This window comes from Amblyomma mixtum, chromosome 3 (genome assembly GCF_055824585.1).
Source record: "Amblyomma mixtum isolate Tamu chromosome 3, ASM5582458v1, whole genome shotgun sequence".
NCBI lineage: Eukaryota > Metazoa > Arthropoda > Arachnida > Ixodida > Ixodidae > Amblyomma > Amblyomma mixtum.
This window is the reverse complement of record NC_143014.1, coordinates 253,936,879-253,956,609: the sequence shown is the minus strand read 5'-3', so window position 1 is coordinate 253,956,609 and position 19,731 is coordinate 253,936,879. Positions and strand designations below refer to the sequence as shown.

The window sequence follows — 19,731 nt, the reverse complement described above, 5'->3', positions numbered from 1 at the left end:
ATAATATGTTTTACATCGGAAAGTTGAGCACCATCCACGTAGCAGATAATGACTGCATGACTTGAATAAAGGAATACGAGGCAGACTCACGCCGCATTGCCCATGGGTCCAGGTTGCGGATTCCACGCACAAGCTTGAGGAGGCCGAGGCTGCACTCCACCGAAACGTCCGCTTCCAACAACTTTCGTGTGAAGGAAGACGACGATTGGTCGAGGGCCTTGCCGATCCATTCTTTTAACTGGTCTAAGTACTTCCCACTGGTCTGCTCTGCCGTAGAGCTAGAGAAAGGTGTGGTGGCCTCAACGTCGCCGAGGCATGGCGTGGCACGCAAGCACAAAGAAACCGCGAATACTAAGAAGAATTTGGCTAAGAGATAAGGAAAATTTTTTCTCCAATGCATTGCTGAGTCCTAAGCTCCGAAAAGCTACACGTTAAGAAACCAGAAAGTTCAGCTTCCTTCTTCAGTCGTTTCAAAACACTGCAACGACATACTGCGATGGCTTAGGAAGAATTTTTAGTGATCACTATACTCTATGCAATATGTTGTCTTCTGGTGCCGGACGTTGAAACGCCTAGTAAAGCCTAGGTGGCAGTACGAGATAAGCTGCACTAGGTCTCATGCGCGCACACACTGCATTTATGAGGTCGCCGACTGGCAAGGCGGAGAATTAGCCCTCCTCTTGCTTATAAAGCCTTTAATCGTGACGTCCGTAAGCGGTGCGCCGTTTCCGCGTGTGCCTCTCTTCCAGGAAGAGAGGCACACGTGCAAAGAACGGTTGCTCTTTCTCCCTCGTCTCCTTCGCTCGCTGACCTTCTCCAACGCTCGGGATGGCCGAATGCGCTTTTCACTTTGTTGCCATGTCTCGCCGCCAAGCGATTGTCGCTCTACCTGCTCTTGTTTGTTAATTTTACTAATATGCTGCGGGGTCTGTCACATTCGCGCATTCCACAGCAAAGCTTTTATGTAGGCTGCATGTCGAATGACATTCCAAAGAAGCATTTAGACTCTTTCACGACAGTTATCCTGCTAAAGCTTTAAAGGAAACCGTACGAAAAGCCATTTTCGGTGCTTGAAGCGTTGGAAGCAGTTAATATAGTCACTTCTGATGCTCTGTCGTCTGTGGCGCCGACATAGCGGCGTTTTGCACCCTTTGTCATATGCTGGATTAGAAAACCTGCAATGCATTTTTCACGAGCTGTACGTGTGCTTCAGTCCATTTCGTGAATGCCAGGTCATCCTTACTTTTGAAGCAACAATCGCGGCAAAAAGAAAAATTGAAAGCTCCAGCTCTGAAAACCTTATTGTAAAAAAAAAACGCCCATTAGCTGTGGCCGTGGCGTACACAACCCGAGGGCATATCCCTTGCTTTTTTTTAACCTTTCGTGTTAAGTGGGCCAAAAATATCGACAAGGAAGTTCCCCTTCGGAGCTCGCACCAATGAATGATCAGCTGACGTGCTTGCGGATCTGCGAACCTGAAATTTCCCGGCGTCGAGAGTGGGGAAAGCTTTCTTGCCTATGGTAAGCCACTAGCCCTCAGTTGGGAAATAAAATGTATCGCAGCCTCCTCGAGATGACCTCTAGAGCTCTTGGCAGTGGCGTGCGTTCTGGAAGAGGACGCTGGAATTGGTATTTTAGCGCGTGGCCGAAGTAAACCAAACTGCGCGTGATGTAGCGGAAATTTTAATGAAAACACGCTCAGTGAACGTTCTTAGACTTGCCGCAAACATGTATTTCTTTCCTCGATGGAAATGGATGAGGTGACGAAGAAGAAGGAATGGAATTGTGGCAAAGAAAAACAGCCCGACTTTTCGTCATACTTTGGCCAAGAAAGTTACTTTAATAACTATAGAGCATTTTAGCGGCCGGCACCACCACTTCCACCCATTCTAGCTAACCAACACCCTTTTTTCCCTCATGGCTCAGAGCGGGCTTGACCAGCATTGCCTTTAGACAGCGATCGAACGTGAATGTTTTAGTTGCGACATGCTGCGACGCTGATTCCGTTTGCTGCTGATAAAGTACCTCATTTGGCAATCGCGGTGGAAAAGAAAAGCTTGGAAGTTTTATCCAAGAAGGCACAGTACCAACATGACTCCTTTTTTTCCATATGCACACAAGGCAAACTGCCGTCCTTTAATGAAGTATATACAAGGCAGCCTAGTTTGGTTTCCGGGAGTTATTTTGCTGGGCGAACTTCGTAGTGGGCACCAAAAAACCCACGGGCACAAAAGCGCTTGTTTGTAATCCCCCCCTCCCTGAGTACGTATGTTGCTTAGGCTACCCACAGCCTGTCCTCTGCGGAATATTTGCAAAGTTATCGCCAGCCGAACACACGGAAAATCATGATGAAGGTCACAGAGGGGAAGAAAAGTAACGGGCGGCTGCTTGTGGATAGCGTCTCTCCTCGCGGGCAGAGGTGCTTAGCGCGGCCTTGAATGTGTAGCAGCCTCTAAACTTTCCTCTGGCGACCGATCGCACAGGTTATTTTGGCACTTAGGTTCTTAGAGCTGGTTTGTAATGGTGGCGCGCAGGCCTGCAACGTTTGTACTGAATTGAATCGAAATTAGCCTGAAATATATGGAACAAAGACGAGGAACGAATTTGTTGATAAAGCGACAAGGCTCGGCGATGGCATCGCATAAACATGTTTACAAAGGCGATCACAAAGCTGTAGAACACGACTGCAAACAGCTTCATCCAAAAACATTAACCGATACAACTGCCGAAGATCATATATATATATACATATATATATTATATATATATATATATATATATATATATATATATATATACGAGAGAAGCCAACAGCCACAGAAACCAGGGAGCACAGGGGATTTTTTTAATTAATTAATTTTTTTGTGATGTTGATCACGTAAGAATATTACTGAATATCTTGTCGCTTAAAGCTAATTGATTAGAAAAGCAGAAGAAAAAACAACCACATGCCGCCGGTGGGATCCGAACCCACGACCTCCGAATTACGCGTCCGGTGCTCTACCTCTGAGCTACGGCGACGGCTGTCAAACCTTCTGCTTTCGGGGGGTATTTATGTTTTACAAATAACCTAACCTTGAGAGTGTTCATCAGCGCCACCCATGTTCGTAAGCGGCGGACGTGCAACGTCCTGAGTTACCGCTGGTGTGACGTAGAACGCCATCAAACGGCGAGGGTGGAAGCTGTGTGAGAACCCTCTTATGCTTCCTATGACGTCAAGGCTGCCAGAACCGAGACCCTCGCTAAGCAATTAAGCAAACAAGGGAAGGGGATTGAGGGGCTCGTTATAAACACGAGAGAAGCCAACAGCCACAGAAACCAAGGAGCAGAGGGGATTTTTTTAATTAATTTTTTTTTGTGGTGTTGATCAAATAAGAATATTACTGAATATGTTGTCGCTTAAAGCTAATTGATTAGAAAAGTTGAAGAAAAAACAACCACATGCCGCCGGTGAGATCTGAACCTACGACATTATATATATATATATATATATATATATAGTTGCAGGAGGTCTTGTCGTTCAATGGGCCAGGAAGACTTGTAGAAGAAGGGGTCACAACCTTGCAATTATCTTAATTTAATACCGACAGTTTCGGACGGAGGACCGTCCTTCCTCAGGGTATACACAAGAATGAACACAGTTTCTCATTTTCTACGCAGCGTGCGCAAAGGGTGAGGTGAAACCACTCTCTCTCCCGTTAGTGGGAAAGGGACGCAAAGTCAGTATAAGCCGCAAGGGCTCCAGTCCATTTAGGGGGAAGAGGGTGACGGTTGCGAAGGACAGGGAAGGGGGAAAAACATATATGCACAAAAATATAAAAATAAAGGAAGCAAAAGTAACATTAAAAAATAAAAATAAATATAGGAAGGCAACGGCGGAGGCTTGGGTAACAAAGCTATAGAAATAGATAGGGAGGGAACTAGTTGCTTCTCAGAAGGAATGTTTCGAGAGAAGCTCCCTTCGGTGTGGGTGGTGAACCCAGCAGAATTAACACAAACAATATTCTAACAAGGAAAGTACAAAGCAAAACCACAAATAAAACAAAAAAAGAAACACAAAAAGAAGAAAGAAACAAGCGCACGCATGCATGTGTACAGTGTATAACATCACAGAACGGACCGCTCCCCAGCGGTGCAGGTGTTTTGGACCGTTGTAACGTGAGTTACGAGTCAGCCACAACATTTAGAGCTGTTTAAGACAAGCCCGTTATCGCCACGGCGGAAGCGCGGCGCCGCGGTCGAGGGAGGCAGGGCGGCCGGCCAGACGCCGTGCTGGATATTATCCAGCAAAGCAGTCACTTGTCTCTCATTTTTAAACAACCACCAAGAGCAGTATACCGGCGCAGTAGGAACCTGAGGGACATTTTAGTTAAGTCCAAAACAACGCCCAACTCCAACCCGAGTCCTGGATGTCAACCGTGCCGTAAGCCACGTTGCAAGGTTTGCAGTCATATGCAGACTACAACCATCGCTAAAGGAACATTCTCCGATTTCACCTTCAGGATTAGGGAAACCCTGAATTGCGACAGCGCGAACGTAGTGTATATGCTACACTGCAGTGTGTGTGGCATGGAATACATCGGTCAAACGGAAACACCGTTCAGGTTGCGTTTTAACAACCACAAGGCCCATACTCACGCGCTGCCAAATCTTCCTTTTTCTAAGCACCTGTGCCTGCCCCAGCATGCTTTCGAAAACATTCACGTCATCCTTCTCCAATCGGGTTTCCAAACAAGTCGCCAAAGAGAACAAAGAGAGTCGTATTTCATACACAAATTTCGGACACTAACACATGGAATTAATGAAAACTTGGGCAATTTTACCTTCCTCAAAAGCCTAACTAGCTAGAACAATTTGAACGTCTGGAATCCCTCCTCTTCCATGAAGCCTGCACTCTGCGGGGTCCCACGTCCCCATTCTTACTTTTCTTATTTTTTTTTATTTTTTTTTTCTGAACGTACTTACTCTTTAGGTTCCTTCTCACCCGTCCTTTCGGCCCCTTCTTTTGAAAAACCAGTCTGTGCTCGAATGCCTTCGCGACGAAAAGCACGAAGGGAATGGCCTACTGTGGGTCGGACGCCGCGGCACTCGGCTGCGGGATCGGGTTCCCGCACGGCGTCTGGCCGGCCGCCCTGCCTCCCTCGACCGCGGCGCCGCGCTTCCGCCGTGGCGGTAACGGGCTTGTCTTAAACAGCTCTAAATGTTGTGGCTGACTCGTAACTCACGTTACAACGGTCCAAAACACCTGCACCGCTGGGGAGCGGTCCGTTCTGTGATGTTATACACTGTACACATGCATGCGTGCGCTTGTTTCTTTCTTCTTTTTGTGTTTCTTTTTTTGTTTTATTTGTGGTTTTGCTTTGTACTTTCCTTGTTAGAATATTGTTTGTGTTAATTCTGCTGGGTTCACCACCCACACCGAAGGGAGCTTCTCTCGAAACATTCCTTCTGAGAAGCAACTAGTTCCCTCCCTATCTATTTCTATAGCTTTGTTACCCAAGCCTCCGCCGTTGCCTTCCTATATTTATTTTTATTTTTTAATGTTACTTTTGCTTCCTTTATTTTTATATTTTTGTGCATATATGTTTTTCCCCCTTCCCTGTCCTTCGCAACCGTCACCCTCTTCCCCCTAAATGGACTGGAGCCCTTGCGGCTTATACTGACTTTGTGTCCCTTTCCACTAACGGGAGAGAGAGTGGTTTCACCTCACCCTTTGCGCACGCTGCGTAGAAAATGAGAAACTGTGTTCATTCTTGTGTATACCCTGAGGAAGGACGGTCCTCCGTCCGAAACTGTCGGTATTAAATTAAGATAATTGCAAGGTTGTGACCCCTTCTTCTACATATATATATATATATATATATATATATATATATATATATATATATATATATATAATAAGGTGGGGAACTCACATTGAAAAATTAATCAGATTTATTTAACGTTTTGACCAGGGCCTGGTCTTGTTCAAATATGATCACACAGTGCATGGATGCGCCTTCTTATAGCTGTGAACATGGCACACAGAGGGCTTGAAAAATAAAAATAACAGGAAAGAAAAACAAAATAAAAATTAAAGAAATGAGAAAAAATCAAAGGGGAAAGAGGAACACAGCCGAGACACGAAGCCCAAACGCCAAAATGCGCCAGCAAAGGCGCCGCGTGAAAGAGGTAGAAAAGGGAGACGGGCCTGGGCGGGAACGAGACTAGTTCGGAAGAGGAAAAAAAAAGCGTGGGGGTATTTAACAAAAGAAGGGAATTGTCTGCCAATTGTGTGCGTCTGTATCGCTTCTAGCCGCATCTTTGTGGCCCCGCGCGACTTCAGACGGTAGCACGAGGCCGCACAAGTTGCGGCTGCGCTAATTGTCTCCACGTGGTGGCACGTGCGCCCCATAAACCAGATGAGGTTCGAATATGAGGACCACATGGAAAGGTTCCTCCTTTCAAGGAGTGAAAAAAAGCAGGAACCTTTTCATGTGGTCCTCATATGCGAACCTCATCTGGCTTTGAGGGCTCACGTGCACCGTGTGGAGACAATTAGCGCAGCCGCAACCTGTGTGTCCTCGTGTTACCTTCTGAAGTCGCGCGGGGCCACACAGACGCGGCTAGAAGCGATACAGACGCACACAATTGGCAGGCGCTTCCCTTTTTTTTTTGTTAACCACCCCCACGCTTTTTTTTTCCTCTTCCGAACTAGTCGCGTGTGCCCGCCCAGGGCCGCCTTCCTCATTCATCTCTTTCACGTGGTGCCTTTAATGGCGCATCTTGGCGTTTGGGTTTCGTGTCTCGGCTGTGTTCCTCTTTCCCCTTTGATTTTTTCCATTTCTTTCATTCTTTCATCTTTTTTCTTTCCTGTTATTTTTCTTTTTGAAGCCCTCTGTGCGCCATGTCCACTGCTATAAGAAGGCGCATCCATGCACTCTATGATCATACTTGAAAAAGACCACTCCTTGGTCGAAACGTTGAATAAATCTGTTGAGTTTTTCAATGTGGCTTCCCCAGCTTATTATATTTTTGATCAGTTGCCTTGAAGATTTTGTTATCCCCTGTTGTATATATATATATATATCAAAAATTATTTCTTGGCAGCTGATTGATTAATATAAGATAAAGTCACGACAACTTGAGAAACATAACAAGATTTATTTCACGACGTTTCGGCTGGAGGACCAGCCTTTTTCGAGTGTATTACAGTATTTGAAACAAGCAGCTTTTATAGCATCCGCGAGGCACAGAAAAAAGTGCCTCAGAAGTGCCTTTTTTCTGTGCCTCGCGGATGCTATAAAAGCTGCTTGTTTCAAATACTGTAATACACTCGAAAAAGGCTGGTCCTCCAGCCGAAACGTCGTGAATTAAATCTTGTTATGTTTTTCAAGTTCTGGTGACTTTATTATATATATATATTTATATATATATATATATGGAGGCGAAATTCTAGAGCCCCGTGTACTACGCGATGTCAGTGCACGTTAAAGAACCCCAGGTGGTCGAAATTTCCGGAGCCTTTCACTACGGCGTCTCTCATAGCCAGAGCCGCTTTGGGACGTAAACTCCTTAAATCAAACCAAACCACAGCTTCGATTGTGAGAGCGCATCTTTTGGGCCGTTTTTCAACAAGACGAGAACAATCATTGCTAAATTCTACAATGACATAGAAGTTGAATCTGTGCTAAGGAACGGATCCAAGCTGAAGAACACTGACTTCAGTATCGCTCGTGATTATTCTGAGGCCGACCAACAAAGGTGCCGTCATCTCTGGCAGTACGCCAGCTCTGTAAAAAAAAGATGATCACATTCGTCAAGCATTTAACAAGCTTCAAATTAATAACGATGATTATGTATGGGACACTTATGCTGCTCGCGTAGTGTGTGTTTTTTGGCACCCCACGGAAGAATGACGTTCTTCTGTCACTTACTCAAACCACGCCCCAGCTTAGAATTCTACTCAATGATTGCCATATAATACTCCCAAACAATTTCTTTCCTTCGCACTAACATCAAAAGTGTTGTATCGAAATGTGTTGCAATATCTTCTGTAATCTACTTATCCTTCGCTTCATTAGTAGCATGCTCCTGATTATACAATTTTTGTCATCGGGGCACGTTTTAATAACTTTCTCTGCGACAGACCGTACCGTAGAGGTGGTGGTGTACTCTTGGCAATAAGGGATGATTTTCTAACTGTGCCTGTGATGATTAGCTTGTTTCTTGAATGTGTATGGATTTATTTTCAGTGCTGTTCAATTGATGTAATTATTGGTGCTGTTTACCGTGCTCCGAATATGAACGATGGATTTTCTTTTGAATTTCATCGAATTCTGTGCGAAATATGCATGCGTTTCCCTAACTGTATTTATATTTGGAGACTTCAACTTCCCTAGTATAAACTGGTTCACACAATCTGTCACAGCGAATGAAAGTGAAGCTAACATGTTTCTTTAATCATGTCTTGGTTTTTCACTATTAGGCCGTATTACTAATCTCACGCGTCGCACATCGAGTACCGTCAACATTATAGTTTTAATATTAGCAAATAATGCCGATATTTGTTCAGACATTATTCATTTCGACGGCATTTCAGACCATTACGTAATAACAGGATTCATTACCATTTCTTTTAACGAAAAGAAAACCCCCTATTGAGCAAATCAGATGTTACGACAGAGCTAACTATGAAAAAGCAAATTCCGAATGAGATTTTTTCTCCACCCAGTTCATGAATGAATACTTATTGTGGACTGTTCAGCAAAATTGGGACTTATTCAAGAGTACTTTTAATAAACTTATCGATGGCTTCGTGCCTTTTATGACTATTAGATTCAGCAGCAGTGCACCATGGCTTAATCAGAAGTTGCGACGTATGAATAATAAGAAAAAGTGATTTTACCGGCAGGCAGCCAAAATTGTTTCCTAAGCGGGTGAGAAAGTATACGAAATGCGACAAGGACTACCAGTCAGTGCTAAAATCTTCTCGACGCCAGTTTTTAATCGTGACCTATAATATGTGCTAACCAACAACCCTCGTAAGTTCTGGCACATCATAAATCCTAACTTTCATCCTGACATTTTGCTTGCTGAGAGCAACGGGGTCATAATGAGTCGGATTGTACTCAGGCTTTTAACGACACCTACTCATTAGTATTCTCCAAAGAAGAAATTAACTGATCCCCTGACTTAAATAAGATGTATTACAGTTGCATGCCTGAAATAGTTATTAATGAAACAGGTATCTTACCTTTACTAAACAATCTGAAAATTACTAGTAGTCTGGATCACCTCGGCTTTAACAACAAGATAGTTAAGAGTACACTCCAAAGCATTTGCGCTGCGTGGTTCTGTTTGTTTTCGCAACCATTGTCACACGGACTAATTCCTAATGGCTGGCGTATAGCCAAAGTAATATCTATACTTAAATCAGGTTAGTGTTCCTTAAAAGAACGTGCCAAACTGGAAGCATAAAAAAACGTGCCGAACTGAAAGATTTGTCCCATCGCCGTAAACTTGGTACTTCAACACTGTCCATAAGCTTTGGCACCAGCCATCTCTTTTCAGTGATTTGTTTGTCACCTCATGCCATCTTTCCATGCCGTGATCATTCTTTCAATGTTAAGCGCGTAAAGTGTCATTCATCATCTTACGCCAATTCATTCATTCCCCGTAGTATGGTTGAATGGAATAGTTGGCCATAAGTCATCGCCCCAGAGACTGACATTAAAGAATTCCAAGAGCTTCTTGTGGAGCAATGTGTAATGGATGTGACGCAAATGTGTAAAAATTTGCTGTTTTTGTTTGTGTTCATGTTTTCTTTTTGTGTTATGCCTTATGTAGTAACGTTTTTTGTGGCACTTCTTCCTTGGTCGCCGTCATTATCATGGTCGTTTTTTTATTTTCACATATCTTCGTTCTGGCTATGGCAAGGTACTTTTCGTTATTTGTTTATGTTGCCAATGTATATATACCGTGCTTTCCATAGACCTTGTTGAAAGTCAACGCTTGTGTCGTCAGGTTCTATTCTTGGTCCGTCGCTTTTCTGAGCTGTTTCATTTCATTTCATTTATTTTACCCCCAGGGTTTTCACATTACAGAGGGGCTTTAGACTTTGTTGATAAAAATTTTCCGTATTAAGGCTCATTATTAGTTTCATGCTCATAAAGAAACAGCCTTTTTCTGTCCCGAAAAGTAAAAATTGATTGCTTGACGACGTTTATTTAACAAAATTCTACATTTAGGAGCTATGCTGTCGTTTCTCTATTTCGATATAGTTAAAACTTATTTGGTTTCCTTGGGAGCATAACCATAACTACGGTAAACTTCTTCACATTGAAATTTTAATCGCACCAAATAATTCTGTGCCTGTCTACGTTAGCTGGCGTTGTTGCACATGACTTCTTGAGCACGTAGAGGTTTCGAGGCCACTCAGCTATTTATATTCCCACTTCTAGGCCAGAAACAAACGCAAGGAAAGCGTGAGATGCATAGACATGCGGTCGTATACGAGAAACGTAAGAGAAGTACGGTACACTAGTATATCCAAAAAACCACATCATGATCTGTGGGTTAATGAGGTGATAGCGGGCGGGACATTAAGGTCGGATTAGTCATATATTTACTAATAATACTAACGGACACTATCTCCTTTTGATCGTATAATGGTAGCCCACCGTATAAGTAAGAAGGCTTTTGATCAAATCATATTCACAGCTCAGCCGCCGCGGTGGCTCAGTGGTTACGGTGCTCGGCTGCTGACCCGAAAGACGCGGGTTCGATCCCGGCCGCGGCGGCTGGAGTTTCTTTGGAGGAGAAATTCTAGAGGCCCGTGTACTGTGCGATGTCAGTGGACGTTAAAGAAGCCCAGGTGGTCCAAATTTCCGGAGCCCTCCACTACGGCGTCTCTCATAGCTTTAGTCGCTTTGGGACGTTAAACCCCATAAACCAACCAACCAACCATATTCACAGCTCACTCAAGTGACTATAGTGCGAATTTAAATAAGATCGTCTGTTTTGTAGTTGCTTAATGAACCGCAAACAGTATGTTTCTGCAAATAACTTATAATCTTAGCACGTAATCACGCTAAAAAGAGAGCGTCAGGGTTGGATTCCTATTCTATTTTATTTTGTTTCTACGTTACTGACCTGTCATCCATTATGTGCGCACCAAGAAAACATTATGGCCGCCAATGGTGCTTCACTTACTTTTTCCGGAAGAGCAGTTAAAATAGGCTACAATTTAGAGAGAAAATAAATCCGTCATCTGGCAAAAAAAAAGAACGCTTAACAAAATAATCGACAACAGTGTTCCACACGTCATATAGGTGATTTTAACCAGAATTTACTGCAACTTAGCTTTTACAACTTTCTCTTCGGGAAGACTAAAGTACTACAGTGCAACAATGAAAAAAATATCGACCCTCAAGAGCTTCTCTGTCTTGTCTGTTTCTTTTTTAGTGTTGCCCTGTGCTCCTTCAGTCACGGATCGTCCTCTAGCTCGCACCTATACCTTAGTGTTGGACAAGGGTGCTCGATTATCTGTGCTCTTTGATGGACTACAATCTGATCTGAAAAGGTAATATTATTGATGCAAAATTATTTTTAGGCTATGTCGGTGTGGTCGTGTCACCAAAACTTGTCTGCAGCAGTTGTGACGTTCTCAGAAGAGGTAGCATCAAACGAGCAATTCTAGTGGAAAGTGGATAATGTGAGAATGCTGCGCAAAAGAAAGTTGTCGATAGGGTGAGCGGTTAATTAATTTAGATCATAAATGTCGAAAAAACGTCGAAAGCACGGACGTCGATATAGTGAGTGGACGGCAAAAGAGCCGTCGACGGCAAATGAGTGAAAAATAGGCAGATGTATGATAATAAAGGTTGAAATGAATTGAAGTGCATTTGATGAGTGATAATTAATCGAACAAAAAGGTTTTATAGGCATACAGTAACTAGTTAATCATCAGCAAAAAACTATTGGAAGGTTGAATAGGCTGGGCGGGGATACCAACCAATATGGTTGTTTGAGATGAAAGAAGGTATCACCAGAGTAAATGCATTGATGTTTAATTAAATTATAAGATAATTACGTTAATTAAGTAACTAAATTAATTAAGAAACAAAAAGGAAATTACAGAGTGCCGAGGAGGTTTCTATGCTTTCGCATTATCCCAATGCAGGTCGCCGCAATGATTTCTCATTTGTATGCTCTAAAGTAACAATGGTTTGCGCTGCTGCGAGGAAGAACGCCAAGTCACCTCTATTTAACATCGCAGAGATGTGATGTTAAGCAAAGGTGACGTTCATACGATTATCATTCTAAAATAGCTCTTGACCCAAAAGATTATCTGCTATTTGTGTGGTGTTGCAACTTTGAGGATCTACTTTCAAAACATACTTAGCACTATTTGTCCATTTTTAAAAAAGGACTTAATGTGTGCTGATGTCTTCATGATGCATAGAGCTTAACCAAACATATTGGAGCCGAACTGCCTACACTTTCAAGCGCTTAACATCCTTACATTTGTGCTTGTGTTTAAATTAAAAGCGTCAGTTACAGTCAATAACATCCAGCCTGTTTGCGCTTCCAACTAGCAGCAGTAGGAATGCTAGTAACTTTTAGTTAGATTCTCCCTAACGTGCAACGTTTATGGCCAACAGTTGATACAGTTGTAAAGTGCAATAATATTGAACGTGGTTCTGAGCCTGAAGTGAAAACTGCTAGAAAATTTGACTATTGCCAGAACTTTCTCATTTTTAACCTTAAAGAATACTTATTTTTGTTAGTTTACTCCTTTAGTTTCATTTTGGGTTTTCCAAGTAATGATGTTCACTGGAATAAAGTGTGCCGCCGTTTGTATTTGGACGCGTCAAGGAAGTTTTTTCTATTGGAGAAATAATTTATACTAAGAATATTGCCGCGAATCTTTCCAGCGTTTGTTTGTTGTGTTTATTTGTTCATGCTTCAAGGCTGCCGGCACGCCGCTTTATCGCTTCGTTTGTGACGCAAGACGCGCCTAGAATTATCTGGATTGATCGCATCCAGGCGGAGCCGATCCTACTTTGTGCCAGAAAGTTCTAGAACCTTCCACGCTTTATCTCGAAGGTTCGCTATCAGCTTTAAAAAGAGCACGGCCGACAGCGGCGGGCATTCCAAGGTCTATTGAAATAGGTCGCGAAGCCGGAGCCCGAATGCGGTCCAGAACCAAGTGCTAGCGACATCAAATTATGGGTGGAACTAAAGCGCCAAAATGAAATGAGTGGACAAACCACTAGAAGAGGAAAATAATTAGGACATATTTTGTGTTTCAAAAGCATTCAAAAACAATTGCAGTGATTCCTTTTTAAAATATTTTAGTTGTGTGCATTTTGTTAGAAAGTATAGCGCTTGCTTAGTAAAAATTTATGACAGCGTTCGCTCAGAGTAGCGGCAATGGCAGCGGGACGATGCCAAGGTTGACGGTGCTCTGATGTAATACCCTGGTCATATCTTTTGACCATTCTGCTTGCTTTTGTTTGAAACTCGATTCTGCTAGCCCTACTTTTTCCTCGTTGCTTGTTGCTCGAGTTCTTGGTGTGCATCGTTCGTGTACAGTTTCCGCTTTTGCCTTTTGCCAGCGCTTCTGTTTAGTTTCGTTCCGTTGGGTGCGGTTCTGTCGCTTTTGCCCCCAAAGGGCATCGTCTGTGGCCATGGGGCCCCCGTACGCAAAAAAGAGGTGTGCGGTTGCACGATGTGCGAGCGATAACCTGTCTGGCGGCGTCACATTTCATCGCTTCAGCGCGACACCTGCGACATTCAGCGCGACACCTGAGGTGAGGACGAAGGAAAAAGGCACAACGAGAACTGGCTACCTAAAAATAGCGTTGGTGGTCGGCACTCGTGTCTTCTTTCTTCGTTCTCGTGTCGGGTGTCGCGCTGAAGCGTCGCGGCGTTCAGCAGTTTATTTTTCCCGCTAAGCAGCACCTGACGCTGACGTCACGTATATGACGTCACTAAAACACGTGACTTCGACGTCGCGTTTTTGTTTTAATTATGACGTCAGTTTTTAGTTGTCCACGCATTTCGAAGACGGCGCTGGCTGCGCACCATAAGCCGCCATGTTTTGAACGTATGGGCTTCTATGGAGCCTACGCTACCATAGTACATCTACCTTGGGCATTCTGTCCGACGACCGCCGAGCACGCTTGTTGCTACGCCGCCACCGAGTGATTCAGTTCTTTGCGGGCGCAAGTCAGCCCGAATAAAGAGTTCCGTTTCGAAGACATCCTCGTTGTTTTCCTGTTCGCCGGACTGCAGTCACCACTACGTGGCATCTGGTGGAGGTGCTAACGGATGTCCCTATCGCCCTCACCCCCTGGAAGCCGTCAGAGCAGCCCGAGCCGTCTCGAAGAAGATCCCGCGAAAGCCGCAGAAGCCGTCCCCTCCGCAGGCGAAGGGCGAAGCAGCCGTCGTCTCCAGAGGTGTCCACCAGAATTCGGACTGCTACCGGACCGCACGCGAACGAAGAAGGACCCCTCAATTTCGACTTCAGCCATGGCTACGACACCAGCCCCCATTATTTTACACCAGCCCCCATTATTTTACACCAGCCCCCATTATTTTACACCAGCCCCGACTGCCGCCCATGTTCAACGCTTCACCGGGCGAGGATCCCGAGGAATGGTTGGAACAGTTTGAGCGTGTCGCCGTGTTCAACAGTTGGGACGACCAGACTAAGATGAGCCATGTTTTCTTCGCCTTGGAAGGACCAGCGAGAATCTGGTTCGAAAACAACGGAGCTTCTCTAGCGACGTGGGAATTATTCAAACGGGAGCTCCTGAAGGCCTTCACGAGCATCATGAGGAAAGAAAGAGCTCAGCTGCTCCTGCAGTCACGCATCCAACACCCGAACGAGTCGGTGACCGCATATGTAGAAGATATGAAGCGCCTTTTTCGACGAGTCGATCCTGACATGGCGAAGGAGAAGGTGGAGCTTCTGATGCGTGGTGCTAAAGAGGCACTTTTCGGCGGTCTCACCCGCAATCCACCGACGACGGTCGCGGAATTCACCGCTGAAGCAGCCGCCATTGAGAAAACCTTGGAAGCACGAGCCCGTCATTTTCCTCAACAGCCCCAAGTGACCTCGTCTGCCCTCTCGGATGGCACAGCATTCGGAGGCCACCTGCGGGATGTTATCCGCAAAATTGTACGGGAAGAGCTGCGTCGCCTGCTACCATTTCCCAACCAGCCTCAAGTAGCGACCCTTGAGGAAATCGTACGCGAGAAGTGCAGCATGCGCTTGGCACCCCGTCATCTTCGCCTCCTGCTGAAGCTCCAGCATTAACCTACGCCGCTCCACTACGCAGTCCTCAGCCCCAACGCGGGAGCCGAAGTCCGCCTCTTCGACGTGAACCAGCTGTTCCCGAACGCCGCCTCCCTGCCCCCGCCCACCCAGCACCTCCACCATATGTCACGTAGCGGTGACTGCAGTCCGGCGAACAGGAAAACAACGAGGATGTCTTCGAAACGGAACTCTTTAGTCGGGCTGACAAGTGCCCGCAAAGAACTGAATCACTGGGCGGCGGCGTAGCAACAAGCATGCTCGGCGGTCGTCGGACGGAATGCCCGCCGCTGTCGGCCGTGCTCTTTTTAAAGCTGATAGCGAACCTTCGAGATAAAGCGTGAAAGGTTCTAGAACTTTCTGGCACAAAGTAGAATCGGCTTCGCCTGGATGCGATGAATCGAGATAATTCTAGGCGCGTCTTGCGTCACAACGAAGCGATAAAGCGGCGTGCCGGCAGCCTTGAAGAATGAACAAATAAACACAACAAACAAACGCTACAAAAATTCGCGGCAATATACTTTCCGCCTACCGCTGCCCCAGCAGAGATAATATTACGAATGTCAAGCAGCACTACTCACTCTTTCTTAAGCCAGGTACCAGCGAAATTAAAGCGAGTACGTCAGCGGCCGCATTTGTTTTTCCAGTCCCGGACTACTTGCTGGCAGGTCTCGGCTTCCGCTCGGACAGGAAAAGCGTCATGGTCACATGACCTACTTGCCATAGGCTGCTTTCGAACACGGCGCCAGAGTCGGGCTCCCCCTCGGTTACCGTACAAGGACGCTGTCATCTGCTAGCACACGATGCAAGCCACGGCCACTACGACGCCGAAGCAACGCCGTGCGCTCGATCATGATACTGAGTCGATTTAAAGACTGTACTGTCAGCTTAGCGTAGGTGCATCACAGAACTCAGCTTCGGAGGTATGCTCGCCGCTACTGCTTGCGGCGAAGTTCGCACAAAGTAGCCCAACTCGTTGCGGAAAGGCGGATAGACGAAAGCCTCCGCAAAAATGTTGACAACAAGCTCTATAGCTGCTCCAGTATACGAGTGGTTCACCTGCGATGCTTTCAGGTAAGCGTACAGACAGCATGTGGCAAAACAAGCGAACAAGAACCTCTTGACGACACGAGCAAACAATACGCGCTCGCAGCTCCGAACGCGCGTCCGTGTGCGGTGGATTTCAAGAAAATAAACGAAGATGCAAGAACAAAAAGTCTTGCGATGGCTCAGAGAGGAGCTACGGAGCTGATGTGAAGGTTTAACTCATGATATCGACCTCCAGGGACACGAAAAGCACTCAAAATGCACACGGAGTCTAACTTAATATGGCTGCCAGCGCGGCGCGCAGCTATCGTCTGCTGCCTTCTCAGCAGCCCCAAGCAGACCGCGGACTGCCATAGGCTAAAAACGAACGCGTTGCTATGGCGATGCAAGCAGGTGGGCGGAGCTTTCGGGCTGCCCGAGAAAAACAAATACCGGACTCGAGTCCGCAAGTAGTCCCGGACAGTCCGGGACTGAAAAACAAATGCGCCCAGCAATTGTCGGAAGAAAAAAAAGAAAAGCAGTTGGTTTCGTTTAGCGGCAAAATACTTCCGTTCGAGGAAGTGGATAGACATATTGATAAAAGTCATGCAGGACAAAGTTAACAGAGACGGCGCACAGATACTGAAGAATGTTTATTTCGCGACAAATAATTTAAACCTTGGCTGGCATACAAGCAAGGCTAATCAGGCTGGTGGCTTTGAGACTGGATCAGTACTTCGGACTCTGGAAGAAAAAGTCATGACTTCATTGCGGAGTACCACTGAATAAACGCTCGCGTCTATGGCGATCCTGGAAGCATCTCAAGGGGTGGCAGTTAAAAATTACGAACGAATAATGACGTCTGTGGATTGTGGGAAATGGATTGTTGCGTTTCGACCCAAAGTACATACCTAAATACACTTCCGCGCAGTGTTTGGCGATGCTTTTGCAATATACGGAATGCCTTCGGCGCCAAGTTACCATGGTGGGAACCTGAATTCACCACAGGCGAGTCGAAGAAGCTGGCAAAGCAGGTGAGAATGCCTAGACCAAGCGTTCCACAAAAAGGAAGCACGTTGCGATAGTAAGGACCACTGTTTTTTGGCAAAGCGAACGATTGTATTTGTCCAGTACCTGCAGAAGGGCAAAAGATGACAAGATCCTAATATTCGGTGTTGTTGGACTGCTTGAGTGGAAACCTTTAAAAAATCCAAACTAGGGCACAAGAAAATGTTTCCTCATCACGACAACGGCTCTTCCATAAAAAATCGACCATCGAAATGTTTCAATCGCACGAGCAGGTTGGGAATTTATTGCCACTGTTTTCCCGAGTCGAAGTCATCTGATTCCTTTCTTCTCCACTCAGTATAAAATCAACCTTGCTGAGAAGATATTAGTTGTCAAATGTGAAATATGGATATGCATTATGCTCTTGCATTCATCTACCAAAATGGCAAGTACGGACGCTCAACGTAGTATGTGCGCGATGAATTTACAAAGGAAAACAGCACAGATTCATGAACTGGTTTCGTGAAGGAGTAGAATTAATAGGAAGATGTTCCTAGCAAAGTGGTCAAGGCGTGCGGCAAAACCTCTATCAGAGGAAGCCACCGGCATCTGTATCCAGTAATCTAGTCACGGAAGGAAGATTGGCCACAACCGCATGACACCAATTATATCCCGCAGACCTTGGCCCGAAAGGCGACAACAATCCTTGCTGGGTTTTCCTCTTGTGATGCGTGTAAGAAAATAATGCGCGCTTAATTATGTGTGCCCATGAAAAACGTATTTCCTTGATCGCGCGGCCCTCCTTTCTGGTAGCCTCACAAATTGCTAGCACAGAAGTGCAAGCGTCCACTACGCCAGCGAATCAAGCGGAGAATTCTGCGGACGCGTCACACGTGTCAACGTTTCGTGATTAGTCAGAACTCTTGCTACGTTATGCTAGGCTATAAGGAAAGCCGACATTGCAGGCCCGACGAGTTGCTCGTGTGCCGTTCCTTTGAGCTAAGAGCTTTGACCCTTCGGCTCCTCATCTGCTTGGATCCGTTGCTGATGGGGCTTGAGGCCCGGAAAGTTTTTATAAAAAATGCGTACGACTTCGAGTATGAGCACAGTGAGGGCTGTAAACTGTAAGTTGGTAAAAATGGGGACACATGGAATAAGCGCTAGGTTTAGACACGGTCGAAAGCTTTCTGCTTCCTATGCACACGGGGATTTGTGAAACGACACAGTGAGTACCCAGGTTTGCAGGTTGATTTTTTGTGCCTTAGTACTGAAAAGAAAAGTTTGAAGCGCGAAGGTTGGCGTTGTGTTTTGAGATAACTTGAGGCTAACAACCTGGGCCAGATTCCTGTCTGACCCTTGGTAAATGAACTTCTTTGGGAGCTTTTCTCATTTTGCTAACACCTTGAGTAACCTTTGCGGTGATGTATTCAGAGAAAAGATGTTACGCATTTTTAATGCGGATGTAGTAAATGGCTTGTCGGCAACGAAACCCTGCGTTGACCAGTAGCCGCGGTCCCGAAAAGCCCAGATGGCGTCATCGTGGTATCAAAGAAAGATGAGATTTATTCCAAACGTGCGCGAAACCGAACCCCGCGCTTTGAGACTGCGAGGTGAGCACGAAACCCAGAGGCCAGAAAACAGCGTTGATTCTGGGCGATCAAAGGTGAACCTAGTATGGGTTGCCTTACTGCCTTATCCTAATGAGTAGGTGACATTAGAAAGGAAGAGAAAATTTTTAAAAATAAATAAATGTAAATGCAAAAATAGAAGGAAATGAACATGCTTTCGCAATAATGCATGTTAGTAGATTTAAATGCCCTATGCAATTTTGAACAAGCGCATATATTCGGCGAGGAACAATCGTGGTGTGGTTACGTCCGCGTGCTATTACAGATCTCATTGGATTCCATTCAGGAAAGTTTAAAACTAAAAAAAAGTGAATGTGTATTGTGTTAGAAATGTGCCTAACTGCATTAAAAATATCGTGCGTTCTATTCTGCATTTGCAGTGCATACTCATTGTTAGGTTGAATATTGCACAGAATTGAATTAACAGCAAGCGCGATAAAAAACCCTGTAGGCCATGTTAATGTTTTTTATAGATATATATGGGCTCCACACAGCTTAGTGCACGTTACGTAACGAGCGCATTGAGAAAGGAATTCAACGGTTGTGCTGTGGTTGTTTCCTCAGTAATAAAGGCATAACCGCTGCAACATTCCTCTCTATTCTATTAAGGTTGCTCAACAAATACGGGAGAACAAGGTGTCGCGTCAAGTCTGTGAACTCGATGAAGCAGTCATTCGTTTCTCATTGCGTATTGATATGTTCTGCGGCAGACAAAGTGCGCTTTCCTTCCTTCTTAATTTGAAAGCATTATACAGCTCATCGTCA

The 19,731-nt window shown here is 45.2% G+C and overlaps 1 protein-coding gene across 1 annotated transcript in view; it reads right to left on the bottom strand.

Moving 5' to 3' along the window:
- The window catches only part of LOC149354398 (nose resistant to fluoxetine protein 6-like), an 86,878-nt gene extending 86,231 nt beyond the window's left edge, over window positions 1–647 (bottom strand). Inside the window, exon 1 of the mRNA XM_089583312.1 lies at window positions 91–647. Within this exon, the coding sequence (XP_089439438.1) occupies window positions 91–400 (310 nt within the window). The 5' untranslated portion in view covers window positions 401–647. The remainder of the gene's footprint in view (window positions 1–90) is intronic.
- Between the last annotated feature and the right edge of the window lie 19,084 nt (window positions 648–19,731).